This window comes from Carcharodon carcharias, chromosome 10 (genome assembly GCF_017639515.1).
Source record: "Carcharodon carcharias isolate sCarCar2 chromosome 10, sCarCar2.pri, whole genome shotgun sequence".
NCBI lineage: Eukaryota > Metazoa > Chordata > Chondrichthyes > Lamniformes > Lamnidae > Carcharodon > Carcharodon carcharias.
In genome coordinates this window covers 77,884,426-77,910,330 of record NC_054476.1, presented here as the reverse complement: position 1 = coordinate 77,910,330, position 25,905 = coordinate 77,884,426, and the positions used below count along the sequence as shown (strand labels likewise).

Sequence of the window (25,905 nt, the reverse complement as noted above, 5' to 3'; positions counted from 1 at the left end):
AATTTTTGGTTGTGCATATTAACTCTAATTTTTATTTAAGGGGAGAGAGGGAATATGTTATTGTATAGTCATTGTTTTTAATCACATGAAGGTGGTTGGCATAAACTGGACATTCACCGAGCCTTAAAAATAAATACAGAGTAAAACTGTGGTTGTTGGGTTAGGAAGTATATGCTTGTAATGTGTAATTCTGTAAGTAAGTATAAAAGTATGTAAATATTGGCTCCAGTTCTATCCTTTACTAACTGTTTTTCTGAAGTAGAACATATGAGACCTTGCTGTGCACAAAATGGCTGATGTGTCTGCCTATGTAATAACTGGCTAATGTGAACTGCTTTGAAACATTTCTGAGAAAGGTGCTATATACAGGTCTTTCTTTTCGCAGCAAATCCTGATCCTCTTCTCGTTCACCATCAATACACAGGTTTCCAACAATAATCCGGAGTAGGAACTTGACCTGTTTTCACCTCTTTATTATTTTACTTCATTGGGCGGGCCCGGGAGCAACTGCAAAACCGACCACTGCCAGCGATTGGGCCCCGAACGCGATTTCACGCTGGCTGGCCAATTAACAGCCAGCCAGCATGACAGGAATACTCAGATTGTCAGCACTGCCAGGGTGGGGGTAGGGGGAGTGCGAGCACTGAAGTGTGCACATGTGTGGGGGGTGTGCTCAGTGAATGCTCCCTGGAGGCACAGAGCTGCCTTAGGGAGCTGAAGATTTTTAACATTACAAATGAAGAGTTGAAAAATAAGGAAAACGTGTCCCCTCCTATAACTCTGTCATATGAGCAGGGACATGTTAAAAATGAGTTTTAAAAGTTTCTTTATAATCACTGGTTGAAACCTCAACCCACCCGTGAGTGAGGTTTCGCAAAAAATGCAAAGGCCCTTTGGCTTATTTGCCCGCCTGCCAACCATAAGGTTGGATGGGCAGCGAAAATTTCTATTTGATTAATTAATTAAGGGCCTTAATTGGCCTCTTAATTGTCGGCGGGCGCGCTGCTGCCTCTCACGTGTGCCCACTGAGCGAAATATCACGAGAATGCGCGATGACGTCAGGACGCTTGGCCAATGTCATTGCGCACTATTTTACTCCCGTTCAGGTTGGGCACATGCCCACCCGACGAGGGAAAAATTCTGTCCTGTGTTACTGAGTTCTGTGTTTTTACATCATATATCAACATTCACCAGTGTTGCGGTTCTAAAGAAGAAGTGGGCTCCTGGCTAACTTACAAACAGACTGAATTACATTGACTTCAGTACTGGGCACAAGATGCCCTCTGCCAGGGACTTTGGCCAGTGGTCAATGTGTCCCCTTGTTTTCACAGACATCGCGACACAGCTTTTGTTTTACACAAATGTGTGCGGAGCCTTTGGCAATGTCTTTAGTTACATTTGGTTACACAAAATCTGCCACGACAATTGGTGTAAGATAGCAAAGAGGTCATTTGACAGGAAGAGCCACTGACACAGTGACCAATCTCATGGGTCCTGCCCTGCACCATAACCTCCTATACATAATTAGGCTTTCTCCTGGATTTTGAAGGGGCAGAGGTTGAGCTTCCTGCTCACAGAGAATATCAGTATCAACATTGGAGAATGGAACATTACCATTTTGTGTGCCCAATGTCAGCATTAAAAAGCAACTCCCCAAGATTTATTCGACAGCACCTCCCAAATGCATGACCACTATCATCTAGAAGGACAAAGGCAGCAAATACATGGAAACACCACCACCTAGTAGTTCCTCTCCAAGCCACTGATCCTTCACTGTCACTGGGTCAAAATTCTGGAACTCCCTCCCTAACAGCACTGTGGGTGTACCTACACCACATGGACTGCAGCCGTGCAAGAAGGCAGCTCATCACCGCCTTCTCAAGGTCATTTAGGGATAGGCAATAAATGCTGGCCTAGCCAGCAATGCCCACATCTTGTAAATTAATAAAAAAAGAACTCCTGGCGGAATTTTACAGCCCCTCCCGCCAGCAGGATGTTCCCGTCCTACTGCAGTCAATGGAATTTGAACGGCTTGCCGTAATTTTCAGCCCCGCCCCTGCGGCAGTTAATTTTAAGGAGCCATAAAATTCCACTTCCCAGTCCAGGTTTAATATTCCTCTGCTGTGCCAAATGGTGTGGCCACACCAGCCATCCTTATTCAATTTCTGTGAGTGGTTGCTAATGTAGAGTATGAAATTATGGGTAGTTTAGGGCTGTATACTCTTGCTTGTAATGAGATGGACTGAGACTGATTCACTTAAGACGCTTACAGCCATCAGCTTAATTTAGAAACTGAAACTCTGGTCTATGAGGTTAACAGACAAGAAGTGCCAACTCATAACTCCACTCACTTGGTTCTCAAGCAGTGATGCATTTTATTAGTAATTGGCCATTATTGCCAATTTTTTGTTTAAACGGGCTAGTCTGCTCCTACCTGTTCCAGGCCCTGTTGGAACCCAGCAGTGCGGCCTGCCTGGCAGCATGGAAGCAGGGTAGGTCACTGAGTACCGGCGAACTCAGGAAGCGAGGTCGGGGTCTGCGGAAAGAGCCCATCCTCTCGTGGGCACAACCATGGGAGAGGGGCCCTGGATCTCTGCTGCTCCGTGAGGTTTCGAGGAGCTGCTGTGGTGGTGTGTCGCCTCCAGGGCTTTGGTTAAACTTAAGGAGTCCGCATGAACTGAGCTTCTGCTTCCTTCCACCAACTGAGACAGAATAAAAAAGGGATCTGCAGGGAAACAATGAAAATAAAACATTACAATTAAATGCCTCGCTGCTCCCATTGTGACAGAAATTCTAATATCTCAACAGGAACTTGTTCTATCTTCATCCCTACCAGCCACGAAACAGGCCGCACCCAACTGTAGAAAGCGGGCAATTGCTAGTTAGTGAGCCGCACCCCATCTCAGTTATGTGCAGCTTTCTGAATCAGAAGATTTTGTAGGTTCAACTCTCACTGCAGGGACTTCAGCACATAAACAAGGCTGACGTTCTAGTGCAGTACTGACAGGGTGCTGCACTGTTGGAGCTGCCGCCTTTTGGATGAGGCATTAAACAGAGGCCTGTTCTGCTCTATCAGATAGATGTAAAAGCCACTATTCTGAAGAAGTACTGGGGAGTTCTACCCGGTGCCCTGGTCAATACTTATCCCTCAAACAACACCTAAAAATCATATAATTTGCTCATTAATTTAATTGCTGTGGGATGAATAAAATAGGCCAGGAGAGTGGAGGCAGTGCGGACAGAAGCAAAGCCACCCCCGCCCCAGGTGTAAAGTCGGTGTGCAGCTGACCTGCTCCACGTCGGCCTGTCCCACAGCTGTAAAGCATTGTGGATGGGCTCAACAGTGACATTGTGGGACTTCTGCCCCTCACCAGGGAGGAAGTCCCGCCCTCTGGAGCTTCTGGCTAATCCAATTGGCCAGCAGCCCCATCAGTCCTGGCAGCACCAAGTGGCCACTGCTGAGATTGCAAAAGGAGGAGGAAGAAGGCCCATGGATCCCCAAAGCCAGTAAGTGTGGGGTCTTGGTCAGGGAGGACTTCAGTTGGTCAGGGAGAAAGGTTGGGGGGGAAGCAGGGCGTGAGTTTTATCTGCAGAGGCTGGGGGTAGGAGGAAAGGAAGGTTTCATCTTAGGGGGCTGCCCCCTGATCTACAAAGGACATCCCCCTCCAAAGACCAAACCTCCCCGCCCTTTGAAGAATGTAGTTAAAAAAAAAATCAGACTGTCTGCTCCCGCCTGACTGCCCATGCCAAACATTTTATGGCATGGGCAGCATATTATGAGGGTCAATCAGCTTGGCTGATTACCTATTTGAAAATGGCAGATGGGCTGCCGATTTTGGCACCTGCCCACCGCCCCCTCTGTATTATGAGGTGAGCTTGAGGGTGGGTGGAAGGGTGGGCATGTTGGGCACCTGCCTTATTTTACATGCCTTCCCCTCCTTCCTACTGGAAACACACCTGGCGGGGGCACGTAAAATGCAGCCCTATTTGTGGGAGCTCGCGTGTACAAATTGGCTGCCACATCCTACTTTACAATAGCGACTACACTTCAAAAGTATTTCAATGGCTGTAGAGTGCTTTAGGAATCCTCAGGTTGTGAGAGATGTGATATATAAAAAAAGACATGTAGCTATATACAATGTTTTCACAACCACTGGACACCGGAAGGCACGTTACAGTAAATGGGAGTCTTTCTTTCTTCCTGAATTGTTTTATTATTTACAAGAGCGATGCTTTCATGCAGGATGGTGTAGATTTAAAAGAGAAAAGGCCAGAATGCAAAAAGTTCCACTGACAAATCCTGGGAGCATTGTCTCATAAGGTGCCTTTCTCAGTGCCTGTCACAAAACCTCCCCCTGGTCCCCAGTAGCCATGTGGATGAAAGAATGCATAGTTACACTAAACTACACTGGATCAACAGGTTCGAGACTCAATGCTCAGTCTGCATTAAGTTATCTGATCTCACCAAGGGCTGCAGCAGGGGTGGTACAATTGGCCTTTGGGGAGATATGGGAGGGTGAAACCAATCTGCCAAAGGCTCCAACTGACCCTTGTGGAAAAGTATTCATGATTGTATGTTCAGTGAAAACAGACTGAACTTAGGGAAAAATCATCCAAATATTGACACTCCAGCCTCAGTAATGGTGAACATGACGACTATCATCAATTGCTGAAAAACCCCACCGAGTTCACTAATGCCCTCCTTACCTGGTCTGGCCCACATGTGACTCCCAACCCTCAGCAATGTGGTTGACTCTTAACTGCCCTCTGAAATGGCCCAGCAAGTCACTCAGTTCAGGGACAAATAGGGATGGGCAGCAAATGCTGGCCTTGCCAGCAACGCCCACATCCCAGGGAAGAATGAAGGACGGGATTTTCCGGCCCCAATGGCACTGTCGCGGGCAGACAGGAAAATTTGGAGAGTGGACACCGGAAAATCCTGGTGAAAGTGTCTAGGATTCCACCTGCAGAATGGGCCAGGGAATGGAGGGTTCCTGGTGCCACAGGCACTGTGCCCTGACAAGGGGTCAATACCTACAAAAAGTACTTCACTACCACTACCTTTAAATTGCTTTGGGGGTGGTCTTGAGGCCTCTGTATAAATGCACCCTTTTCTTTTTCCAATTTTCTCTCCTCTTCTGAAAACAGTTTAAAAAAAAAACAGCCAGTGCGTTTCAACACTCTTCTATATAAGGAAGGTGTTATATCTTGTCACTTTACTTGCATCGAGCCTCCTGCACAGTTTTTGGTTTGTTGGTCTGGGCTTACTGAAGGACACAGTCAGCATTGCTCGTACTGTGAGCATGACAGAAACATGCTTCTGAGGTCAACCTGCAACAGCCTCCAGAATGACATCCTTGTCCTACCTGTACATTGTGAGAAGCTCAAAGCCACCCTTGCTGGAAGGCTATTTATTCTGTTGCTGGTGCTGTCGTTATTGTTCACGGTCCAGTGCCGAGCAGCTCAGCTAGAAGCAATCTAATTTGCATGAGCCCCACAACACACAAAGGAATCTCTTTTGCCTGTTAGATGCTATTGAACTGTGAGTTCACCCAGGCAGCCAAACATGAGTGACGGGGAAGCAGGAGGAAGGGTCACAGCAGTTATAAGCAGATTAAATTCAGGGACACTAACAGAAAGGCTAACCTGACTGAAAAATAGGAGGGCCTGTGAGCATGAAACTGGTTTTTGTTTAAGGGCAAGTTCAATAAAATTGCTGATATTAACCAGTTGATCTTATAGGACTTGATCCTTCCACTGTAACTGATCCTAAACTGATTCACATGGGGCTAAAAAAATGTTGCTTTCAAATTACATGTGCCTTTAAAAGATATTCCAAGCAGTGGCACAGGCTAGAGTGACCCCTTGGTCTCACTCTGACCAGGAATTCATACCCATTGGATATGACAACAGCACAGTCATCCTTTAAATGTCTATTTGGCAAACATTATCATTTGTGTCTGGAGGGAGGATAAAAAAAACAGGAGAGCCTTTGCATAGCTCCTGTCACAGTGGAACAGAGCTCAAGAGACATGACAGTTTGAAATCGACACGTACGGCGTTTGCAAATCAATGAAAGAAGTCGTTAAATGGAAGTTGTTATCCTCAGGGTGGTACTTCAGCCCGCCCCGGGGAAAATAGGCAGAAGTTGGGATCCTGCTGGGATCTTCCCCCCTGCTGTTGGCTTCCAACCCCGCCTTCAATGGGAAAATTCCACACTCTACCTCAGTTTACACTGGAGGCTAAGGGATGGAAATGGCAGCAGTAGAAATCTAGGGGGATATTATAACAGTTGGGAAGCAAAGGCGATCCTAGACAAACTTAAGAATATACTAAGAATTTAATATTAGTTAACAACAGGGCTGTATGTGGAGTTGGTATATAATCTAATTATGATCATGGCTGGCTGCTTTCTAGTCTTTTTTTATTCCTCATTTATGGAATGTAGGCGTTGCTGGCTTTGCCAGCATTTATTGCCCATCCCTCATTGTCCTTGAGCTGCCTTCTTGAGCCGCTGTAGTCCATGTGGTGTAGGGCCACACACAGTGCTGTTACGGAGGGAGTTCTGGGATTTTGACGTAGCAACAGTGAAGGAACAGTGATATGTTTCCAAGTCAGGGTGGTGAGTGGCTTGAAAGGGACCTTCCAGGTGGTGGTGTTCCCATGTGTCTGCTGCCCTTGTCCTTCTAGATGGCAGTGGTCATGAGTTTGGAAGGTGCTGTCTAACGAGGCTTAGTGAGTTCCTGCAGTGCATCTTGTAGAGGGTACACACTGCTACCACTGTATGTAGGTGGTGAAGGGAATGAATGTTTGTGGATGGGGTGCCAATCAAGAGGCTGCTTTGTCCTGGATGGTGTCCAGCTTCTTGAGTGTTGTTGGAGCTGCACTCGTCCAGGCAAGTGGGGAGTGTTCCATCACACTCCTGACTTGTGCCTTGTAGATGGTGGACAGGCTTTGGGGAGTCAGGAGGTGAGTTATTTGCCACAGGATTCCTAGCCTCTGACCTGTTCTTGTAGCCACAGTATTTATATGGCTATTCTAGTTCAGTTTCTGGACAATGGTAGCCCCCGGGATGATGATAGTGCGGGATTCAGTGATGGTAATGCCATTGAACATCAAGGGGCGATGACTAGATTCTCTCTTGTTGGAGATGGTCATTGCCTGGCACTTGTGTGGAATGAATGTTACTTGCCACTTGTCAGCCCAAGCCTGGATATTGTCCAGGTCTTGCTGCATTTGGACATGGACTGCTTCAATATCTGAGGAGTTGCAAATGGTGCTAAACATTGTGCAATCATTAGGGAACATCCCCACTTCTGATCTTATGATCGAAGGAAGTTCATTGATGAAGGAGTTAAAGATGGTTGGGCCAAGGACACTACCCTGAGGAACTCCTGCAGTGATGTGCTGGAACTGAGATGATTGACCTCCAATAACCACGACCATCTTCCTTTGTGCTAGGTATGACTCCAACCAGTGGAGAGTTTTCCCCATGATTCCCATTGACTCCAGTTTTGCCTGGGCTCCTTGATGCCACACTCGGTCAAGTGCTGCCTTGATGTCAAGGGCAGTCACTCTCACCTCACCTTGGGAGTTCAGCTCTTTTGTCCATGTTTGAACCAAGCCTTTAATGAGGTCAGGAGCTGAGTGACCCTTGAGGAACCCAAACTGAGTGTCAGTGAGTAGGTTATTGCTAATTAAACTGATGACCCCTTCCATTACTTTACTTATGATTGAGAGTAGACTGATAGGGCGGTAATTGGCCGGATTGGACTTGTCCTGCTTTTTGTGTACAGGACATACCTGTGCAATTTTCCACATAGCCGGGTAGATGCCAGTGTTGTATCTGTGCTGGAACAGCTTGGCTAGGGGTGCGGCAGGTTCTGGAGCACAAGTCTTCAGTACTATTGCTGGAATATTGTCAGGGCCCATAGCCTTTGCAGTATCCAGTGCCTTCAGCCGTTTCTTGATATCACGTGGAGTGAATCGAATTACCTGAAGACTGGCTTCTATAAAACTTTGGACCTCAGGATGAGGCCGAGATGGATCATCTACTCGGCACTTCTGGCTGAAGATTGTCTTTATTGCTTCAGCCTAATCTTTTGCGCTGCTGTGCTGGGCTGCTCCATCATTGAGGACGGGAATATTTGTGGAGACTGCTCCTCCAGTGAGTTGTTTAGTTGTTCACTATCATTCTCGACTGGATGTGGCAGGACTGCAGAGCTTAGATCTGATCTGTTGGTTGTGGGAGTGAGGCAGTGACAGTATGAGTGAGTGAGACAGCGAGTGTGTCAGTGAGACAGCAAGTGTGTCAGTGAGAAAGTGACACTGTGAATGAGTGAGACAGCGAGTGTGTGAGTGAGACGGTGACAGTGTGAATGAGTGAGGCAGCGAATGTGTGAGTGAGACAGTGACAGTATGAGTGAGTGAGACAGCGAGTGTGCGAGTGAGACAGTGACGGTATGAGTGAGTGAGGAAGCGAGTATTTGAGTGAGGCAGTGACAGTGTGAGTGAGTGAGACAGCGAGTGTGTGAGTGAGACGGTGACAGTGTGAATGAGTGAAGCAGCGAGTGTGTGAGTGAGGGAGTGACAGTGTGAATGAGTGAGACAGAGTGTGTGAGTGAGACAGTGAAAGTGTGAATGAGTGAGGCAGCGAGTGTGTGAGTGAGGCATTGACAGTGTGGATGAGTGAGACAGAGAGTGTGTGAGTGAGACAGTGACAGTGTGAATGAGTGAGAAAGCGAGTGTGTGAGTGAGACAGTGACAGTGTGAGTGAGTGAGACAGCGAGTGTGTGAGTGAGACAGTGACAGTATGAGTGAGTGAGACAGCGAGTGTGTGAGTGAGACAGTGACAGTGTGAATGAGTGAGACAGCGAGTGTGAGTGAGACATTGACAGTGTGAATGAGTGAGACAGTGAGTGTGTGTGAGACAGTGACAGTGTGAATGAGTGAGACACAGTGTGGGAGCGAGGCAGTGACAGTATGAATGAGTGAGGCAGCGAGTGTGTGAGTGCAGACAGTGACAGTATGAGTGAGTGAGACAGCGAGTGTGTGAGTGAGACAGTGACATTATGAGTGAGTGAGGAAGCGAGTATTTGAGTGAGGCAGTGACAGTGTGAGTGAGTGAGACAGCGAGTGTGTGAGTGAGACAGTGACAGTGTGAATGAGTGAGACAGCGAGTATTTGATTGAGACAGTGACAATGTGAATGAGTGAGACAGCGAGTGTGTGAGTGAGACAGTGACAGTGTGAATGAGTGAGACAGAGTGTGGGAGTGAGGCAGTCACAGTATAAGTAAGGCAGCGAGTGTGTGTGTGAGACAGTGACAGTATGATTGAGTGAGACAGCGAGTGTGTGAGTGAGACAGTGACAGTATGAGTGAGGCAGCGAGTGTGTGAGTGAGAAAGTGACAGTGTGAATGAGTGAGACAGCGAGTGTGTGAGTGAGCCAATGACAGTGTGAATGAGTGAGACAGGGTGTGGGAGTGAGGCAGTGACAGTATGAACGAATGAGGCAGCGAGTGTGTGAGTGAGACAGTGACAGTATGAGTGAGGAAGCGAGTGTGTGAGTGAGACAGTGACAGTATGAGTGATTGAGACAGTGAGTGTGTGAGTGAGACAGTGACAGTGTGAGTGAGACAGTGACAGTATGAGTGAGTGAGACAGCGAGTGTGTGAGTGAGAGAGTGACAGTATGAGTGAGTGAGGAAGGGAGTATTTGAGTGAGGCAGTGACAGTGTGTGAGTGAGACAGCGAGTGTGTGAGTGAGACGGTGACAGTGTGAATGACTGAGGCAGCGAGTGTGTGAGTGAGACAGTGACAGTGTGAATGAGTGAGAAAGCGAGTGTGTGAGTGAGACAGTGACAGTGTGAGTGAGTGAAACAGCGAGTGTGTGAGTGAGACAGTGACAGTATGAGTGAGTGAGACAGCGAGTGTGTGAGTGAGACAGTGACAGTGTGAATGAGTGAGACAGCGAGTGTGTGAGTGAGACAGTGACAGTATCAGTGAGTGAGACAGAGTTGGGAGTGAAGCAGTGACAGTGTGAGTGAGTGAGACAACGAGTGTGTGAGTGAGACAGCGACAGTCTGAATGAGTGAGACAGTGAGTGTGTGAGTGAGACAGTAACAGTGTGACTGAGTGAGACAGTGAGTGTGGGAGTGAGACAGTGACAGTGTGAGTGAGTGAGACAGCGAGTGCGTGAGTGAGACAGTGACAGTGTGAATGAGTGAGACAGTGAGTGTGTGAGTGAGACAGTGGCAGTGTGAATGAGACAGCGAATGTGTGAGTGAGCCAGTGACAGTGTGAATGAGTGAGGCAGCGAGTGTGTGAGTGAGATAGTGACTGTATGAGTGAGTGAGGCAGCGAGTGTGTGAGTGAGACAGTGACAGTATGAGTGAGTGAGACAGCGAGTGTGTGAGTGAGACAGTGACAGTATGAGTGAGTGAGACAGAGTGTGGGAGTGAAGCAGTGACAGTATGAGTGAGGAAGCGAGTGTGTGAGTGAGACAGTGACAGTATGAGTGATTGAGACAGTGAGTGTGTGTGTGAGACATTGACAGTGTGAATGAGTGAGACAGTGAGTGTGTGTGAGACATTGACAGTGTGAATGAGTGAGACACAGTGTGGGAGCGAGGCAGTGACAGTGTGAATGAGTGAGACAGCGACTGTTTGAGTGAGGCAGTGACAGTGTGAATGAGTGAGACAGCGAGTGTGAGTGAGACATTGACAGTATGAGTGAGTGAGACAGCGAGTGTGTGAGTGGGACAGTGACAGTGTGAATGAGTGAGAAAGCAAGTGTGTGAGTGAGACAGTGACAGTGTGAGTGAGTGAGACAGCGAGTGTGTGAGTGAGACAGTGACAGTATGAGTGAGTGAGACAGTGAGTGTGTGAGTGAGACAGTGACAGTGTGAATGAGTGAGACAGCGAGTGTGAGTGAGACACTGACAGTGTGAATGAGTGAGACAGTGAGTGTGTGTGAGACAGTGACAGTGTGAATGAGTGAGACACAGTGTGGGAGCGAGGCAGTGACAGTATGAATGAGTGAGGCAGCGAGTGTGTGAGTGCAGACAGTGACAGTATGAGTGAGTGAGACAGCGAGTGTGTGAGTGAGACAGTGACAATATGAGTGAGTGAGGAAGTGAGTATTTGAGTGAGGCAGTGACAGTGTGAGTGAATGAGACAGCGAGTGTGTGAGTGAGACAGTGACAGTGTGAATGAGTGAGAAAGCGAGTGTGTGAGTGAGACAGTGACAGTATGAATGAGTGAGACAGCGAGTGTGTGAGTGAGACAGCAACAGTGTGAATAAGTGAGACAGCGAGTATTTGATTGAGACAGTGACAATGTGAATGAGTGAGACAGCGAGTGTGTGAGTGAGACAGTGACAGTGTGAATGAGTGAGACAAAGAGTGTGTGAGTGAGACAGTGACAGTATGAGTGAGTGAGGAAGCGAGTATTTGAGTGAGGCAGTGACAGTGTGAGTGAGTGAGAAAGCGAGTGTGTGAGTGAGACAGTGACAGTATGAATGAGTGAGACAGCGAGTGTGTGAGTGAGACAGCAACAGTGTGAATGAGTGAGACAGCGAGTATTTGATTGAGACAGTGACAATGTGAATGAGTGAGACAGCGAGTGTGTGAGTGAGACAGTGACAGTGTGAATGAGTGAGACAACGAGTGTGTGAATGAGACAGTGACAGTGTGAATGTGTGAGACAGCGAGTATGTGAGTGAGACAGTGACAGTGTGAATGAGTGAGACAGAGTGTGGGAGTGAGGCAGTCACAGTATAAGTAAGGCAGCGAGTGTGTGTGAGACAGTGACAGTATGATTGAGTGAGACAGCGAGTGTGTGAGTGAGACAGTGACAGTATGAGTGAGGCAGCGAGTGTGTGAGTGAGAAAGTGACAGTGTGAATGAGTGAGAGAGCGAGTGTGTGAGTGAGACAATGACAGTGTGAATGAGTGAGACAGGGTGTGGGAGTGAGGCAGTGACAGTATGAACGAATGAGGCAGCGAGTGTGTGAGTGAGACAGTGACAGTATGAGTGAGGCAGCGAGTGTGTGAGTGAGACAGTGACAGTATGAGTGATTGAGACAGTGAGTGTGTGAGTGAGACATTGACAGTGTGAATGAGTGAGACAGTGAGTGTGTGTGAGACATTGACAGTGTGAATGAGTGAGACACAGTGTGGGAGCGAGGCAGTGACAGTATGAGTGAGTGAGACAGCGAGTGTGTGAGTGAGACAGTGACAGTATGAGTGAGTGAGGAAGCGAGTATTTGAGTGAGGCAGTGACAGTGTGAGTGAGTGAGAAAGCGAGAGTGTGAGTGAGACAGTGACAGTATGAATGAGTGAGACAGCGAGTGTGTGAGTGAGACAGCAACAGTGTGAAAGGGTGAGACAGCGAGTATTTGATTGAGACAGTGACAATGTGAATGAGTGAGACAGCGAGTGTTTGAGTGAGACAGTGACAGTGTGAATGAGTGAGACAACGAGTGTGTGAGTGAGACAGTGACAGTGTGAATGTGTGAGACAGCGAGTATGTGAGTGAGACAGTGACAGTGTGAATGAGTGAGACAGAGTGTGGGAGTGAGGCAGTCACAGTATAAGTAAGGCAGCGAGTGTGTGTGAGACAGTGACAGTATGATTGAGTGAGACAGCGAGTGTGTGAGTGAGACAGTGACAGTATGAGTGAGGCAGCGAGTGTGTGAGTGAGAAAGTGACAGTGTGAATGAGTGAGACAGGGTGTGGGAGTGAGGCAGTGACAGCATGAACGAATGAGGCAGCGAGTGTGTGAGTGAGACAGTGACAGTATGAGTGAGGCAGCGAGTGTGTGAGTGAGACAGTGACAGTATGAGTGATTGAGACAGTGAGTGTGTGAGTGAGACAGTAACAGTGTGAATGAGTGAGACAGCGAGTGTGTGAGTGAGACATTGACAGTGTGAATGAGTGAGACAGTGTGTGTGAGGCAGTGACAGTATGAGTGAGTGAGGCAACGAGTGGGTGAGTGAGACAGTGACAGTATGAGTGAGTGAGACAGCGAGTGTGTGAGTGAGACAGTGACAGCGTGAATGAGTGAGACAGTGAGTGTGTGTGAGACAGTGACAGTGTGAATGAGTGAGACACAGTGTGGGAGCGAGGCAGTGACAGTATGAATGAGTGAGGCAGCGAGTGTGTGAGTGTAGACAGTGACAGTATGAGTGAGTGAGACAGCGAGTGTGTGAGTGAGACAGTGACAATATGAGTGAGTGAGGAAGTGAGTATTTGAGTGAGGCAGTGACAGTGTGAGTGAGTGAGACAGCGAGTGTGTGAGTGAGACAGTGACAGTGTGAATGAGTGAGAAAGCGAGTGTGTGAGTGAGAGTGACAGTATGAATGAGTGAGACAGCGAGTGTGTGAGTGAGACAGCAACAGTGTGAATAAGTGAGACAGCGAGTATTTGATTGAGACAGTGACAATGTGAATGAGTGAGACAGCGAGTGTGTGAGTGAGACAGTGACAGTGTGAATGAGTGAGACAACGAGTGTGTGAGTGAGACAGTGACAGTGTGAATGTGTGAGACAGCGAGTGTGAGTGAGACATTGACAGTGTGAATGAGTGAGACAGTGAGTGTGTGTGAGACAGTGACAGTGTGAATGAGTGAGACAGAGTGTGGGAGCGAGGCAGTGACAGTATGAATGAGTGAGGCAGCGAGTGTGTGAGTGAGACAGTGACAGTATGAGTGAGTGAGACGGCGAGTATGTGAGTGAGACAGTGACAGTATGAGTGAGTGAGGAAGCGAGTATTTGAGTGAGACAGTGACAGTGTGAATGAGTGAGACAGCAAGTGTGTGAGTGAGACAGTGACAGTGTGAATGATTGCGAAAGTGAGTATGTGAGTGAGACAGTGACAGTATGAATGAGTGAGACAGCGAGTCTGTGAGTGAGACAGTGACAGTGTGAATGAGTGAGACAACGAGTGTGTGAGTGAGACAGTGACAGTGTGAATGTGTGAGACAGTGAGTATGTCAGTGAGACAGAGACAGTGTGAATGAGTGAGACTGAGTGTGGGAGTGAGGCAGTCACATTATGAGTAAGGCAGCGAGTGTGTGTGTGAGACAGTGACAGTATGAGTGAGTGAGACAGCGAGTGTGTGAGTGAGACAGTGACAGTATGAGTGAGGCAGCGTGTGTGTGAGTGAGAAAGTGACAGTGTGAATGAGTGAGACAGCGAGTGTGTGAGAGAGCCAATGACAGTGTGAATGAGTGAGACAGTGTGTGGGAGTGAGGCAGTGACAGTATGAACGAATGAGGCAGCGAGTGTGTGAGTGAGACAGTGACAGTATGAGTGAGGCAGCGAGTATGTGAGTGAGACAGTGACAGTATGAGTGATTGAGACAGTGAGTGTGTGAGTGAGAGAGTGACAGTGTGAATGAGTGAGACAGCGAGTGTGTGAGTGAGACATTGACAGTGTGAATGAGTGAGACAGAGTGTGAGGCAGTGATAGTATGAGTGAGTGAGGCAGCGAGTGGGTGAGTGAGACAGTGACAGTATGAGTGAGTGAGACAGCGAGTGTGTGAGTGAGACAGTGACAGTATCAGTGAGTTAGGCAGAATTGGGAGTGAAGCAGTGACAGTATGAGTGAGTGAGATAAAGAGTGTGTGAGTGAGACAGTTTCAGTGTGAGTGAGTGAGACAGCGAGTGCGTGAGTGAGACAGTGACAGTGTGAATGAGTGAGACAGTGACTGTGTGAGTGAGACAGTGGCAGTGTGAATGAGTAAGACAGCGAGTGTGTGTGTGGCAGTGACAGTGTGAGTGAGTGAGGCAGCGACTTTGAGTGAGACAGTGACAATGTGACTGAGTGAGACAGTGAGTGTGTGAGTGAGACAGTGACAGTGTGAATGAGTGAGACAGCGACTGTTTGAGTGAGGCAGTGACAGTGTGAATGAGTGAGTCAGCGAGTGTGTGAGTGAGACAGTGACAGTGTGAATGATTGCGACAGCGAGTGTGTGAGTGAGACAGTGACAGTGTGAATGAGTGAGACAGCGAGTGTGTGAGTGAGACAGTGACTGTGTGAATGAGTGATAAAGTGAGTGTGTGTGTGAGACAGTGACAGTATGAGTGAGTGAGGCAGAGTGTGTGAGTGAGACAGTGACAGTATGAGTGAGTGAGACAGCGTGTGTGTGAGTGAGACAGTGACAGTGTGAATGAGTGAGAAAGCGAGTGTGTGAGTGAGACAGTGACAGTATGAATAAGTGAGACAGCGAGTGTGTGAGTGAGACAGCAACAGTGTGAATGAGTGAGAGCGAGTATTTGAGTGTGACAGTGACAATGTGAATGAGTGAGACAGCGAGTGTGTGAGTGAGACAGTGACATTGTCAATGAGTGAGACAACGAGTGTGTGAGTGAGACAGTGACAGTGTGAATGTGTGAGACAGCGAGTATGTGAGTGAGACAGTGACAGTATGAGTCAGTGAGGCAGCAAGTGTGTGAGTGAGACAGTGACAGTGTGAATGAGTGAGGCAGCGAGTGTGTGAGTGAGACAGTGACAGTATGAGTGAGTGAGACGGCGAGTATGTGAGTGAGACAGTGACAGTATGAGTGAGTTAGGAAGCGAGTATTTGAGTGAGACAGTGACAGTGTGAATGAGTGAGACAGCAAGTGTGTGAGTGAGACAGTGACAGTGTGAATGATTGCGAAAGCGAGTATGTGAGTGAGACAGTGACAGTATGAATGAGTGAGACAGCGAGTCTGTGAGTGAGACAGCAACAGTGTGAATGAGTGAGACAGCGAGTATTTGAGTGTGACAGTGACAATGTGAATGAGAAAGACAGTGAGTATGTGAGTGAGACAGAGACAGTGTGAATGAGTGAGACAGAGTGTGGGAGTGAGGCAGTCACAGTATGAGTAAGGCAGCGAGTGTGTGTGTGAGACAGTGACAGTATGAGTGAGTGAGACAGCGAGTGTGTGAGTGAGACAGTGACAGTATGAGTGAGGCAGCGAGTGGGTGAGTGAGAAAGTGACAGTGTGAATGAGTGAGACAGCGAGTGTGTGAGTGAGCCAATGACAGTGTGAATGAGTGAGACAGTGTGTGGGAGTGAGGCAGTGACAGTATGAACGAATGAGGCAGCGAGTGTGTGAGTGAGACAGTGACAGTATGAGTGAGGCAGCGAGTATGTGAGTGAGACAGTGACAGTATGAGTGATTGAGACAGTGAGTGTGTGAGTGAGACAGTGACAGTGTGAATGAGTGAGACAGCGAGTGTGTGAGTGAGACATTGACAGTGTGAATGAGTGAGACAGAGTGTGAGGCAGTGATAGTATGAGTGAGTGAGGCAGCGAGTGGGTGAGTGAGACAGCGACAGTCTGAATGAGTGAGACAGCGAGTGTGAGTGAGACATTGACAGCGTGAATGAGTGAGACAGTGAGTGTGTGTGAGACAGTGACAGTGTGAATGAGTGAGACACAGTGTGGGAGCGAGGCAGTGACAGTATGAATGAGTGAGGCAGCGAGTGTGTGAGTGCAGACAGTGACAGTATGAGTGAGTGAGACAGCGAGTGTGTGAGTGAGACAGTGACAATATGAGTGAGTGAGGAAGTGAGTATTTGAGTGAGGCAGTGACAGTGTGAGTGAGTGAGACAGCGAGTGTGTGAGTGAGACAGTGACAGTGTGAATGAGTGAGAAAGCGAGTGTGTGAGTGAGAGTGACAGTATGAATGAGTGAGACAGCGAGTGTGTGAGTGAGACAGCAACAGTGTGAATAAGTGAGACAGCGAGTATTTGATTGAGACAGTGACAATGTGAATGAGTGAGACAGCGAGTGTGTGAGTGAGACAGTGACAGTGTGAATGAGTGAGACAACGAGTGTGTGAGTGAGACAGTGACAGTGTGAATGTGTGAGACAGCGAGTGTGAGTGAGACATTGACAGTGTGAATGAGTGAGACAGTGAGTGTGTGTGAGACAGTGACAGTGTGAATGAGTGAGACAGAGTGTGGGAGCGAGGCAGTGACAGTATGAATGAGTGAGGCAGCGAGTGTGTGAGTGAGACAGTGACAGTATGAGTGAGTGAGACGGCGAGTATGTGAGTGAGACAGTGACAGTATGAGTGAGTGAGGAAGCGAGTATTTGAGTGAGACAGTGACAGTGTGAATGAGTGAGACAGCAAGTGTGTGAGTGAGACAGTGACAGTGTGAATGATTGCGAAAGTGAGTATGTGAGTGAGACAGTGACAGTATGAATGAGTGAGACAGCGAGTCTGTGAGTGAGACAGCAACAGTGTGAATGAGTGAGACAGCGAGTATTTGAGTGTGACAGTGACAATGTGAATGAGTAAAACAGCGAGTGTGTGAGTGAGACAGTGACAGTGTGAATGAGTGAGACAACGAGTGTGTGAGTGAGACAGTGACAGTGTGAATGTGTGAGACAGTGAGTATGTCAGTGAGACAGAGACAGTGTGAATGAGTGAGACAGAGTGTGGGAGTGAGGCAGTCACATTATGAGTAAGGCAGCGAGTGTGTGTGTGAGACAGTGACAGTATGAGTGAGTGAGACAGCGAGTGTGTGAGTGAGACAGTGACAGTATGAGTGAGGCAGCGAGTGTGTGAGTGAGAAAGTGACAGTGTGAATGAGTGAGACAGCGAGTGTGTGAGAGAGCCAATGACAGTGTGAATGAGTGAGACAGTGTGTGGGAGTGAGGCAGTGACAGTATGAACGAATGAGGCAGCGAGTGTGTGAGTGAGACAGTGACAGTATGAGTGAGGCAGCGAGTATGTGAGTGAGACAGTGACAGTATGAGTGATTGAGACAGTGAGTGTGTGAGTGAGAGAGTGACAGTGTGAATGAGTGAGACAGCGAGTGTGTGAGTGAGACATTGACAGTGTGAATGAGTGAGACAGAGTGTGAGGCAGTGATAGTATGAGTGAGTGAGGCAGCGAGTGGGTGAGTGAGACAGTGACAGTATGAGTGAGTGAGACAGCGAGTGTGTGAGTGTGACAGTGACAGTATCAGTGAGTGAGGCAGAATTGGGAGTGAAGCAGTGACAGTATGAGTGAGTGAGATAACGAGTGTGTGAGTGAGACAGTTTCAGTGTGAGTGAGTGAGACAGCGAGTGCGTGAGTGAGACAGTGACAGTGTGAATGATTGAGACAGTGACTGTGTGAGTGAGACAGTGGCAGTGTGAATGAGTAAGACAGCGAGTGTGTGTGTGGCAGTGACAGTGTGAGTGAGTGAGGCAGCGACTTTGAGTGAGACAGTGACAATGTGACTGAGTGAGACAGTGAGTGTGTGAGTGAGACAGTGACAGTGTGAATGAGTGAGACAGCGACTGTTTGAGTGAGGCAGTGACAGTGTGAATGAGTGAGTCAGCGAGTGTGTGAGTGAGACAGTGACAGTGTGAATGATTGCGACAGCGAGTGTGTGAGTGAGACAGTGACAGTGTGAATGAGTGAGACAGCGAGTGTGTGAGTGAGACAGTGACTGTGTGAATGAGTGATACAGTGAGTGTGTGTGTGAGACAGTGACAGTATGAGTGAGTGAGGCAGAGTGTGTGAGTGAGACAGTGACAGTATGAGTGAGTGAGACAGCGTGTGTGTGAGTGAGACAGTGACAGTGTGAATGAGTGAGAAAGCGAGTGTGTGAGTGAGACAGTGACAGTATGAATAAGTGAGACAGCGAGTGTGTGAGTGAGACAGCAACAGTGTGAATGAGTGAGAGCGAGTATTTGAGTGTGACAGTGACAATGTGAATGAGTGAGACAGCGAGTGTGTGAGTGAGACAGTGACATTGTCAATGAGTGAGACAACGAGTGTGTGAGTGAGACAGTGACAGTGTGAATGTGTGAGACAGCGAGTATGTGAGTGAGACAGTGACAGTATGAGTCAGTGAGGCAGCAAGTGTGTGAGTGAGACAGTGACAGTGTGAATGAGTGAGGCAGCGAGTGTGTGAGTGAGACAGTGACAGTATGAGTGAGTGAGACGGCGAGTATGTGAGTGAGACAGTGACAGTATGAGTGAGTTAGGAAGCGAGTATTTGAGTGAGACAGTGACAGTGTGAATGAGTGAGACAGCAAGTGTGTGAGTGAGACAGTGACAGTGTGAATGATTGCGAAAGCGAGTATGTGAGTGAGACAGTGACAGTATGAATGAGTGAGACAGCGAGTCTGTGAGTGAGACAGCAACAGTGTGAATGAGTGAGACAGCGAGTATTTGAGTGTGACAGTGACAATGTGAATGAGAAAGACAGCGAGTATGTGAGTGAGACAGTGACAGTGTGAATGAGTGAGACAACGAGTGTGTGAGTGAGACAGTGACAGTGTGAATGTGTGAGACAGTGAGTATGTGAGTGAGACAGATACAGTGTGAATGAGTGAGACAGAGTGTGGGAGTGAGGCAGTCACAGTATGAGTAAGGCAGCGAGTGTGTGTGTGAGACAGTGACAGTATGAGTGAGTGAGACAGCGAGTGTGTGAGTGAGACAGTGACAGTATGAGTGAGGCAGCGAGTGGGTGAGTGAGAAAGTGACAGTGTGAATGAGTGAGACAGCGAGTGTGTGAGTGAGCCAATGACAGTGTGAATGAGTGAGACAGTGTGTGGGAGTGAGGCAGTGACAGTATGAACGAATGAGGCAGCGAGTGTGTGAGTGAGACAGTGACAGTATGAGTGAGGCAGCGAGTATGTGAGTGAGACAGTGACAGTATGAGTGATTGAGACAGTGAGTGTGTGAGTGAGAGAGTGACAGTGTGAATGAGTGAGACAGCGAGTGTGTGAGTGAGACATTGACAGTGTGAATGAGTGAGACAGAGTGTGAGGCAGTGATAGTATGAGTGAGTGAGGCAGCGAGTGGGTGAGTGAGACAGTGACAGTAAGAGTGAGTGAGACAGCGAGTGTGTGAGTGAGACAGTGACAGTATCAGTGAGTGAGGCAGAATTGGGAGTGAAGCAGTGACAGTATGAGTGAGTGAGATAACGAGTGTGTGAGTGAGACAGTTTCAGTGTGAGTGAGTGAGACAGCGAGTGCGTGAGTGAGACAGTGACAGTGTGAATGAGTGAGACAGCGAGTGTGTGAGTGAGGCAGTGACAGTATGAACGAATGAGGCAGCGAGTGTGTGAGTGAGACAGTGACAGTATGAGTGAGGCAGCGAGTATGTGAGTGAGACAGTGACAGTATGAGTGACTGAGACAGTGAGTGTGTGAGTGAGAGAGTGACAGTGTGAATGAGTGAGACAGCGAGTGTGTGAGTGAGACATTGACAGTGTGAATGAGTGAGACAGAGTGTGAGGCAGTGATAGTATGAGTGAGTGAGGCAGCGAGTGGGTGAGTGAGACAGTGACAGTATGAGTGAGTGAGACAGCGAGTGTGTGAGTGAGACAGTGACAGTATCAGTGAGTGAGGCAGAATTGGGAGTGAAGCAGTGACAGTATGAGTGAGTGAGATAACGAGTGTGTGAGTGAGACAGTTTCAGTGTGAGTGAGTGAGACAGCGAGTGCGTGAGTGAGACAGTGACAGTGTGAATGAGTGAGACAGTGAGTGTGTGAGTGAGACAGTGGCAGTGTGAATGAGTAAGACAGCGAGTGTGTGTGTGGCAGTGACAGTGTGAGTGAGTGAGGCAGCGACTTTGAGTGAGACAGTGACAATGTGACTGAGTGAGACAGTGAGTGTGTGAGTGAGACAGTGACAGTGTGAATGAGTGAGACAGCGACTGTTTGAGTGAGGCAGTGACAGTGTGAATGAGTGAGTCAGCGAGTGTGTGAGTGAGACAGTGACAGTGTGAATGATTGCGACAGCGAGTATGTGAGTGAGACAGTGACAGTGTGAATGAGTGAGACAGCGAGTGTGTGAGTGAGACAGTGACTGTGTGAATGAGTGATAAAGTGAGTGTGTGTGTGAGACAGTGACAGTATGAGTGAGTGAGGCAGAGTGTGTGAGTGAGACAGTGACAGTATGAGTTAGGCAGCGAGTGTGTGAGTGAGACAGTGACAGTATGAGTGATTGAGACAGTGAGTGTGTGAGTGAGACAGTAACAGTGTGAATGAGTGAGACAGCGAGTGTGTGAGTGAGACATTGACAGTGTGAATGAGTGAGACAGTGTGTGTGAGGCAGTGACAGTATGAGTGAGTGAGGCAACGAGTGGGTGAGTGAGACAGTGACAGTATGAGTGAGTGAGACAGCGAGTGTGTGAGTGAGACAGTGACAGTATCAGTGAGTGAGAGAGTTGGGAGTGAAGCAGTGACAGTATGAGTGAGTGAGACAACGAGTGTGTGAGTGAGACAGCGACAGTCTGAATGAGTGAGACAGCGAGTGTGAGTGAGACATTGACAGCGTGAATGAGTGAGACAGTGAGTGTGTGTGAGACAGTGACAGTGTGAATGAGTGAGACACAGTGTGGGAGCGAGGCAGTGACAGTATGAATGAGTAAGGCAGCGAGTGTGTGAGTGCAGACAGTGACAGTATGAGTGAGTGAGACAGCGAGTGTGTGAGTGAGACAGTGACAATATGAGTGAGTGAGGAAGTGAGTATTTGAGTGAGGCAGTGACAGTGTGAGTGAGTGAGACAGCGAGTGTGTGAGTGAGACAGTGACAGTGTGAATGAGTGAGAAAGCGAGTGTGTGAGTGAGAGAGACAGTATGAATGAGTGAGACAGCGAGTGTGTGAGTGAGACAGCAACAGTGTGAATAAGTGAGACAGCGAGTATTTGATTGAGACAGTGACAATGTGAATGAGTGAGACAGCGAGTGTGTGAGTGAGACAGTGACAGTGTGAATGAGTGAGACAACGAGTGTGTGAGTGAGACAGTGACAGTGTGAATGAGTGAGACAGTGAGTATGTGTGAGACAGTGACAGTGTGAATGAGTGAGACAGAGTGTGGGAGCGAGGCAGTGACAGTATGAATGAGTGAGGCAGCGAGTGTGTGAGTGAGACAGTGACAGTATGAGTGAGTGAGACGGCGAGTATGTGAGTGAGACAGTGACAGTATGAGTGAGTGAGGAAGCGAGTATTTAAGTGAGACAGTGACAGTGTGAATGAGTGAGACAGCAAGTGTGTGAGTGAGACAGTGACAGTGTGAATGATTGCGAAAGTGAGTATGTGAGTGAGACAGTGACAGTATGAATGAGTGAGACAGCGAGTCTGTGAGTGAGACAGCAACAGTGTGAATGAGTGAGACAGCGAGTATTTGAGTGTGACAGTGACAATGTGAATGAGTAAAACAGCGAGTGTGTGAGTGAGACAGTGACAGTGTGAATGAGTGAGACAACGAGTGTGTGAGTGAGACAGTGACAGTGTGAATGTGTGAGACAGTGAGTATGTCAGTGAGACAGAGACAGTGTGAATGAGTGAGACAGAGTGTGGGAGTGAGGCAGTCACATTATGAGTAAGGCAGCGAGTGTGTGTGTGAGACAGTGACAGTATGAGTGAGTGAGACAGCGAGTGTGTGAGTGAGACAGTGACAGTATGAGTGAGGCAGCGAGTGTGTGAGTGAGAAAGTGACAGTGTGAATGAGTGAGACAGCGAGTGTGTGAGAGAGCCAATGACAGTGTGAATGAGTGAGACAGTGTGTGGGAGTGAGGCAGTGACAGTATGAACGAATGAGGCAGCGAGTGTGTGAGTGAGACAGTGACAGTATGAGTGAGGCAGCGAGTATGTGAGTGAGACAGTGACAGTATGAGTGATTGAGACAGTGAGTGTGTGAGTGAGAGTGACAGTGTGAATGAGTGAGACAGCGAGTGTGTGAGTGAGACATTGACAGTGTGAATGAGTGAGACAGAGTGTGAGGCAGTGATAGTATGAGTGAGTGAGGCAGCGAGTGGGTGAGTGAGACAGTGACAGTATGAGTGAGTGAGACAGCGAGTGTGTGAGTGAGACAGTGACAGTATCAGTGAGTGAGGCAGAATTGGGAGTGAAGCAGTGACAGTATGAGTGAGTGAGATAACGAGTGTGTGAGTGAGACAGTTTCAGTGTGAGTGAGTGAGACAGCGAGTGCGTGAGTGAGACAGTGACAGTGTGAATGAGTGAGACAGTGAGTGTGTGAGTGAGACAGTGGCAGTGTGAATGAGTAAGACAGCGAGTGTGTGTGTGGCAGTGACAGTGTGAGTGAGTGAGGCAGCGACTTTGAGTGAGACAGTGACAATGTGACTGAGTGAGACAGTGAGTGTGTGAGTGAGACAGTGACAGTGTGAATGAGTGAGACAGCGACTGTTTGAGTGAGGCAGTGACAGTGTGAATGAGTGAGTCAGCGAGTGTGTGAGTGAGACAGTGACAGTGTGAATGATTGCGACAGCGAGTGTGTGAGTGAGACAGTGACAGTGTGAATGAGTGAGACAGCGAGTGTGTGAGTGAGACAGTGACTGTGTGAATGAGTGATAAAGTGAGTGTGTGTGTGAGACAGTGACAGTATGAGTGAGTGAGGCAGAGTGTGTGAGTGAGACAGTGACAGTATGAGTGAGGCAGCGAGTGTGTGAGTGAGACAGTGACAGTATGAGTGATTGAGACAGTGAGTGTGTGAGTGAGACAGTAACAGTGTGAATGAGTGAGACAGCGAGTGTGTGAGTGAGACATTGACAGTGTGAATGAGTGAGACAGTGTGTGTGAGGCAGTGACAGTATGAGTGAGTGAGGCAACGAGTGGGTGAGTGAGACAGTGACAGTATGAGTGAGTGAGACAGCGAGTGTGTGAGTGAGACAGTGACAGTATCAGTGAGTGAGAGAGTTGGGAGTGAAGCAGTGGCAGTATGAGTGAGTGAGACAACGAGTGTGTGAGTGAGACAGCGACAGTCTGAATGAGTGAGACAGCGAGTGTGAGTGAGACATTGACAGCGTGAATGAGTGAGACAGTGAGTGTGTGTGAGACAGTGACAGTGTGAATGAGTGAGACACAGTGTGGGAGCGAGGCAGTGACAGTATGAATGAGTAAGGCAGCGAGTGTGTGAGTGCAGACAGTGACAGTATGAGTGAGTGAGACAGCGAGTGTGTGAGTGAGACAGTGACAATATGAGTGAGTGAGGAAGTGAGTATTTGAGTGAGGCAGTGACAGTGTGAGTGAGTGAGACAGCGAGTGTGTGAGTGAGACAGTGACAGTGTGAATGAGTGAGAAAGCGAGTGTGTGAGTGAGAGTGACAGTATGAATGAGTGAGACAGCGAGTGTGTGAGTGAGACAGCAACAGTGTGAATAAGTGAGACAGCGAGTATTTGATTGAGACAGTGACAATGTGAATGAGTGAGACAGCGAGTGTGTGAGTGAGACAGTGACAGTGTGAATGAGTGAGAAAGCGAGTGTGTGAGTGAGAGTGACAGTATGAATGAGTGAGACAGCGAGTGTGTGAGTGAGACAGCAACAGTGTGAATAAGTGAGACAGCGAGTATTTGATTGAGACAGTGACAATGTGAATGAGTGAGACAGCGAGTGTGTGAGTGAGACAGTGACAGTGTGAATGAGTGAGACAACGAGTGTGTGAGTGAGACAGTGACAGTGTGAATGAGTGAGACAGTGAGTATGTGTGAGACAGTGACAGTGTGAATGAGTGAGACAGAGTGTGGGAGCGAGGCAGTGACAGTATGAATGAGTGAGGCAGCGAGTGTGTGAGTGAGACAGTGACAGTATGAGTGAGTGAGACGGCGAGTATGTGAGTGAGACAGTGACAGTATGAGTGAGTGAGGAAGCGAGTATTTAAGTGAGACAGTGACAGTGTGAATGAGTGAGACAGCAAGTGTGTGAGTGAGACAGTGACAGTGTGAATGATTGCGAAAGTGAGTATGTGAGTGAGACAGTGACAGTATGAATGAGTGAGACAGCGAGTCTGTGAGTGAGACAGCAACAGTGTGAATGAGTGAGACAGCGAGTATTTGAGTGTGACAGTGACAATGTGAATGAGTAAAACAGCGAGTGTGTGAGTGAGACAGTGACAGTGTGAATGAGTGAGACAACGAGTGTGTGAGTGAGACAGTGACAGTGTGAATGTGTGAGACAGTGAGTATGTCAGTGAGACAGAGACAGTGTGAATGAGTGAGACAGAGTGTGGGAGTGAGGCAGTCACATTATGAGTAAGGCAGCGAGTGTGTGTGTGAGACAGTGACAGTATGAGTGAGTGAGACAGCGAGTGTGTGAGTGAGACAGTGACAGTATGAGTGAGGCAGCGAGTGTGTGAGTGAGAAAGTGACAGTGTGAATGAGTGAGACAGCGAGTGTGTGAGAGAGCCAATGACAGTGTGAATGAGTGAGACAGTGTGTGGGAGTGAGGCAGTGACAGTATGAACGAATGAGGCAGCGAGTGTGTGAGTGAGACAGTGACAGTATGAGTGAGGCAGCGAGTATGTGAGTGAGACAGTGACAGTATGAGTGATTGAGACAGTGAGTGTGTGAGTGAGAGAGTGACAGTGTGAATGAGTGAGACAGCGAGTGTGTGAGTGAGACATTGACAGTGTGAATGAGTGAGACAGAGTGTGAGGCAGTGATAGTATGAGTGAGTGAGGCAGCGAGTGGGTGAGTGAGACAGTGACAGTATGAGTGAGTGAGACAGCGAGTGTGTGAGTGAGACAGTGACAGTATCAGTGAGTGAGGCAGAATTGGGAGTGAAGCAGTGACAGTATGAGTGAGTGAGATAACGAGTGTGTGAGTGAGACAGTTTCAGTGTGAGTGAGTGAGACAGCGAGTGCGTGAGTGAGACAGTGACAGTGTGAATGAGTGAGACAGTGAGTGTGTGAGTGAGACAGTGGCAGTGTGAATGAGTAAGACAGCGAGTGTGTGTGTGGCAGTGACAGTGTGAGTGAGTGAGGCAGCGACTTTGAGTGAGACAGTGACAATGTGACTGAGTGAGACAGTGAGTGTGTGAGTGAGACAGTGACAGTGTGAATGAGTGAGACAGCGACTGAGTGAGGCAGTGACAGTGTGAATGAGTGAGTCAGCGAGTGTGTGAGTGAGACAGTGACAGTGTGAATGATTGCGACAGCGAGTGTGTGAGTGA

At 48.2% G+C, this 25,905-nt stretch overlaps 1 protein-coding gene across 1 annotated transcript in view; it reads right to left on the bottom strand.

The window, feature by feature from the left end:
• prr5l (proline rich 5 like) overlaps window positions 1-25,905 on the bottom strand; it is a 249,782-nt gene that overhangs the window by 99,552 nt on the left and 124,325 nt on the right. The window contains exon 2 of the mRNA XM_041197735.1: window positions 2,435-2,725. Within this exon, the coding sequence (XP_041053669.1) occupies window positions 2,435-2,553 (119 nt within the window). The 5' untranslated portion in view covers window positions 2,554-2,725. The remainder of the gene's footprint in view (window positions 1-2,434; window positions 2,726-25,905) is intronic.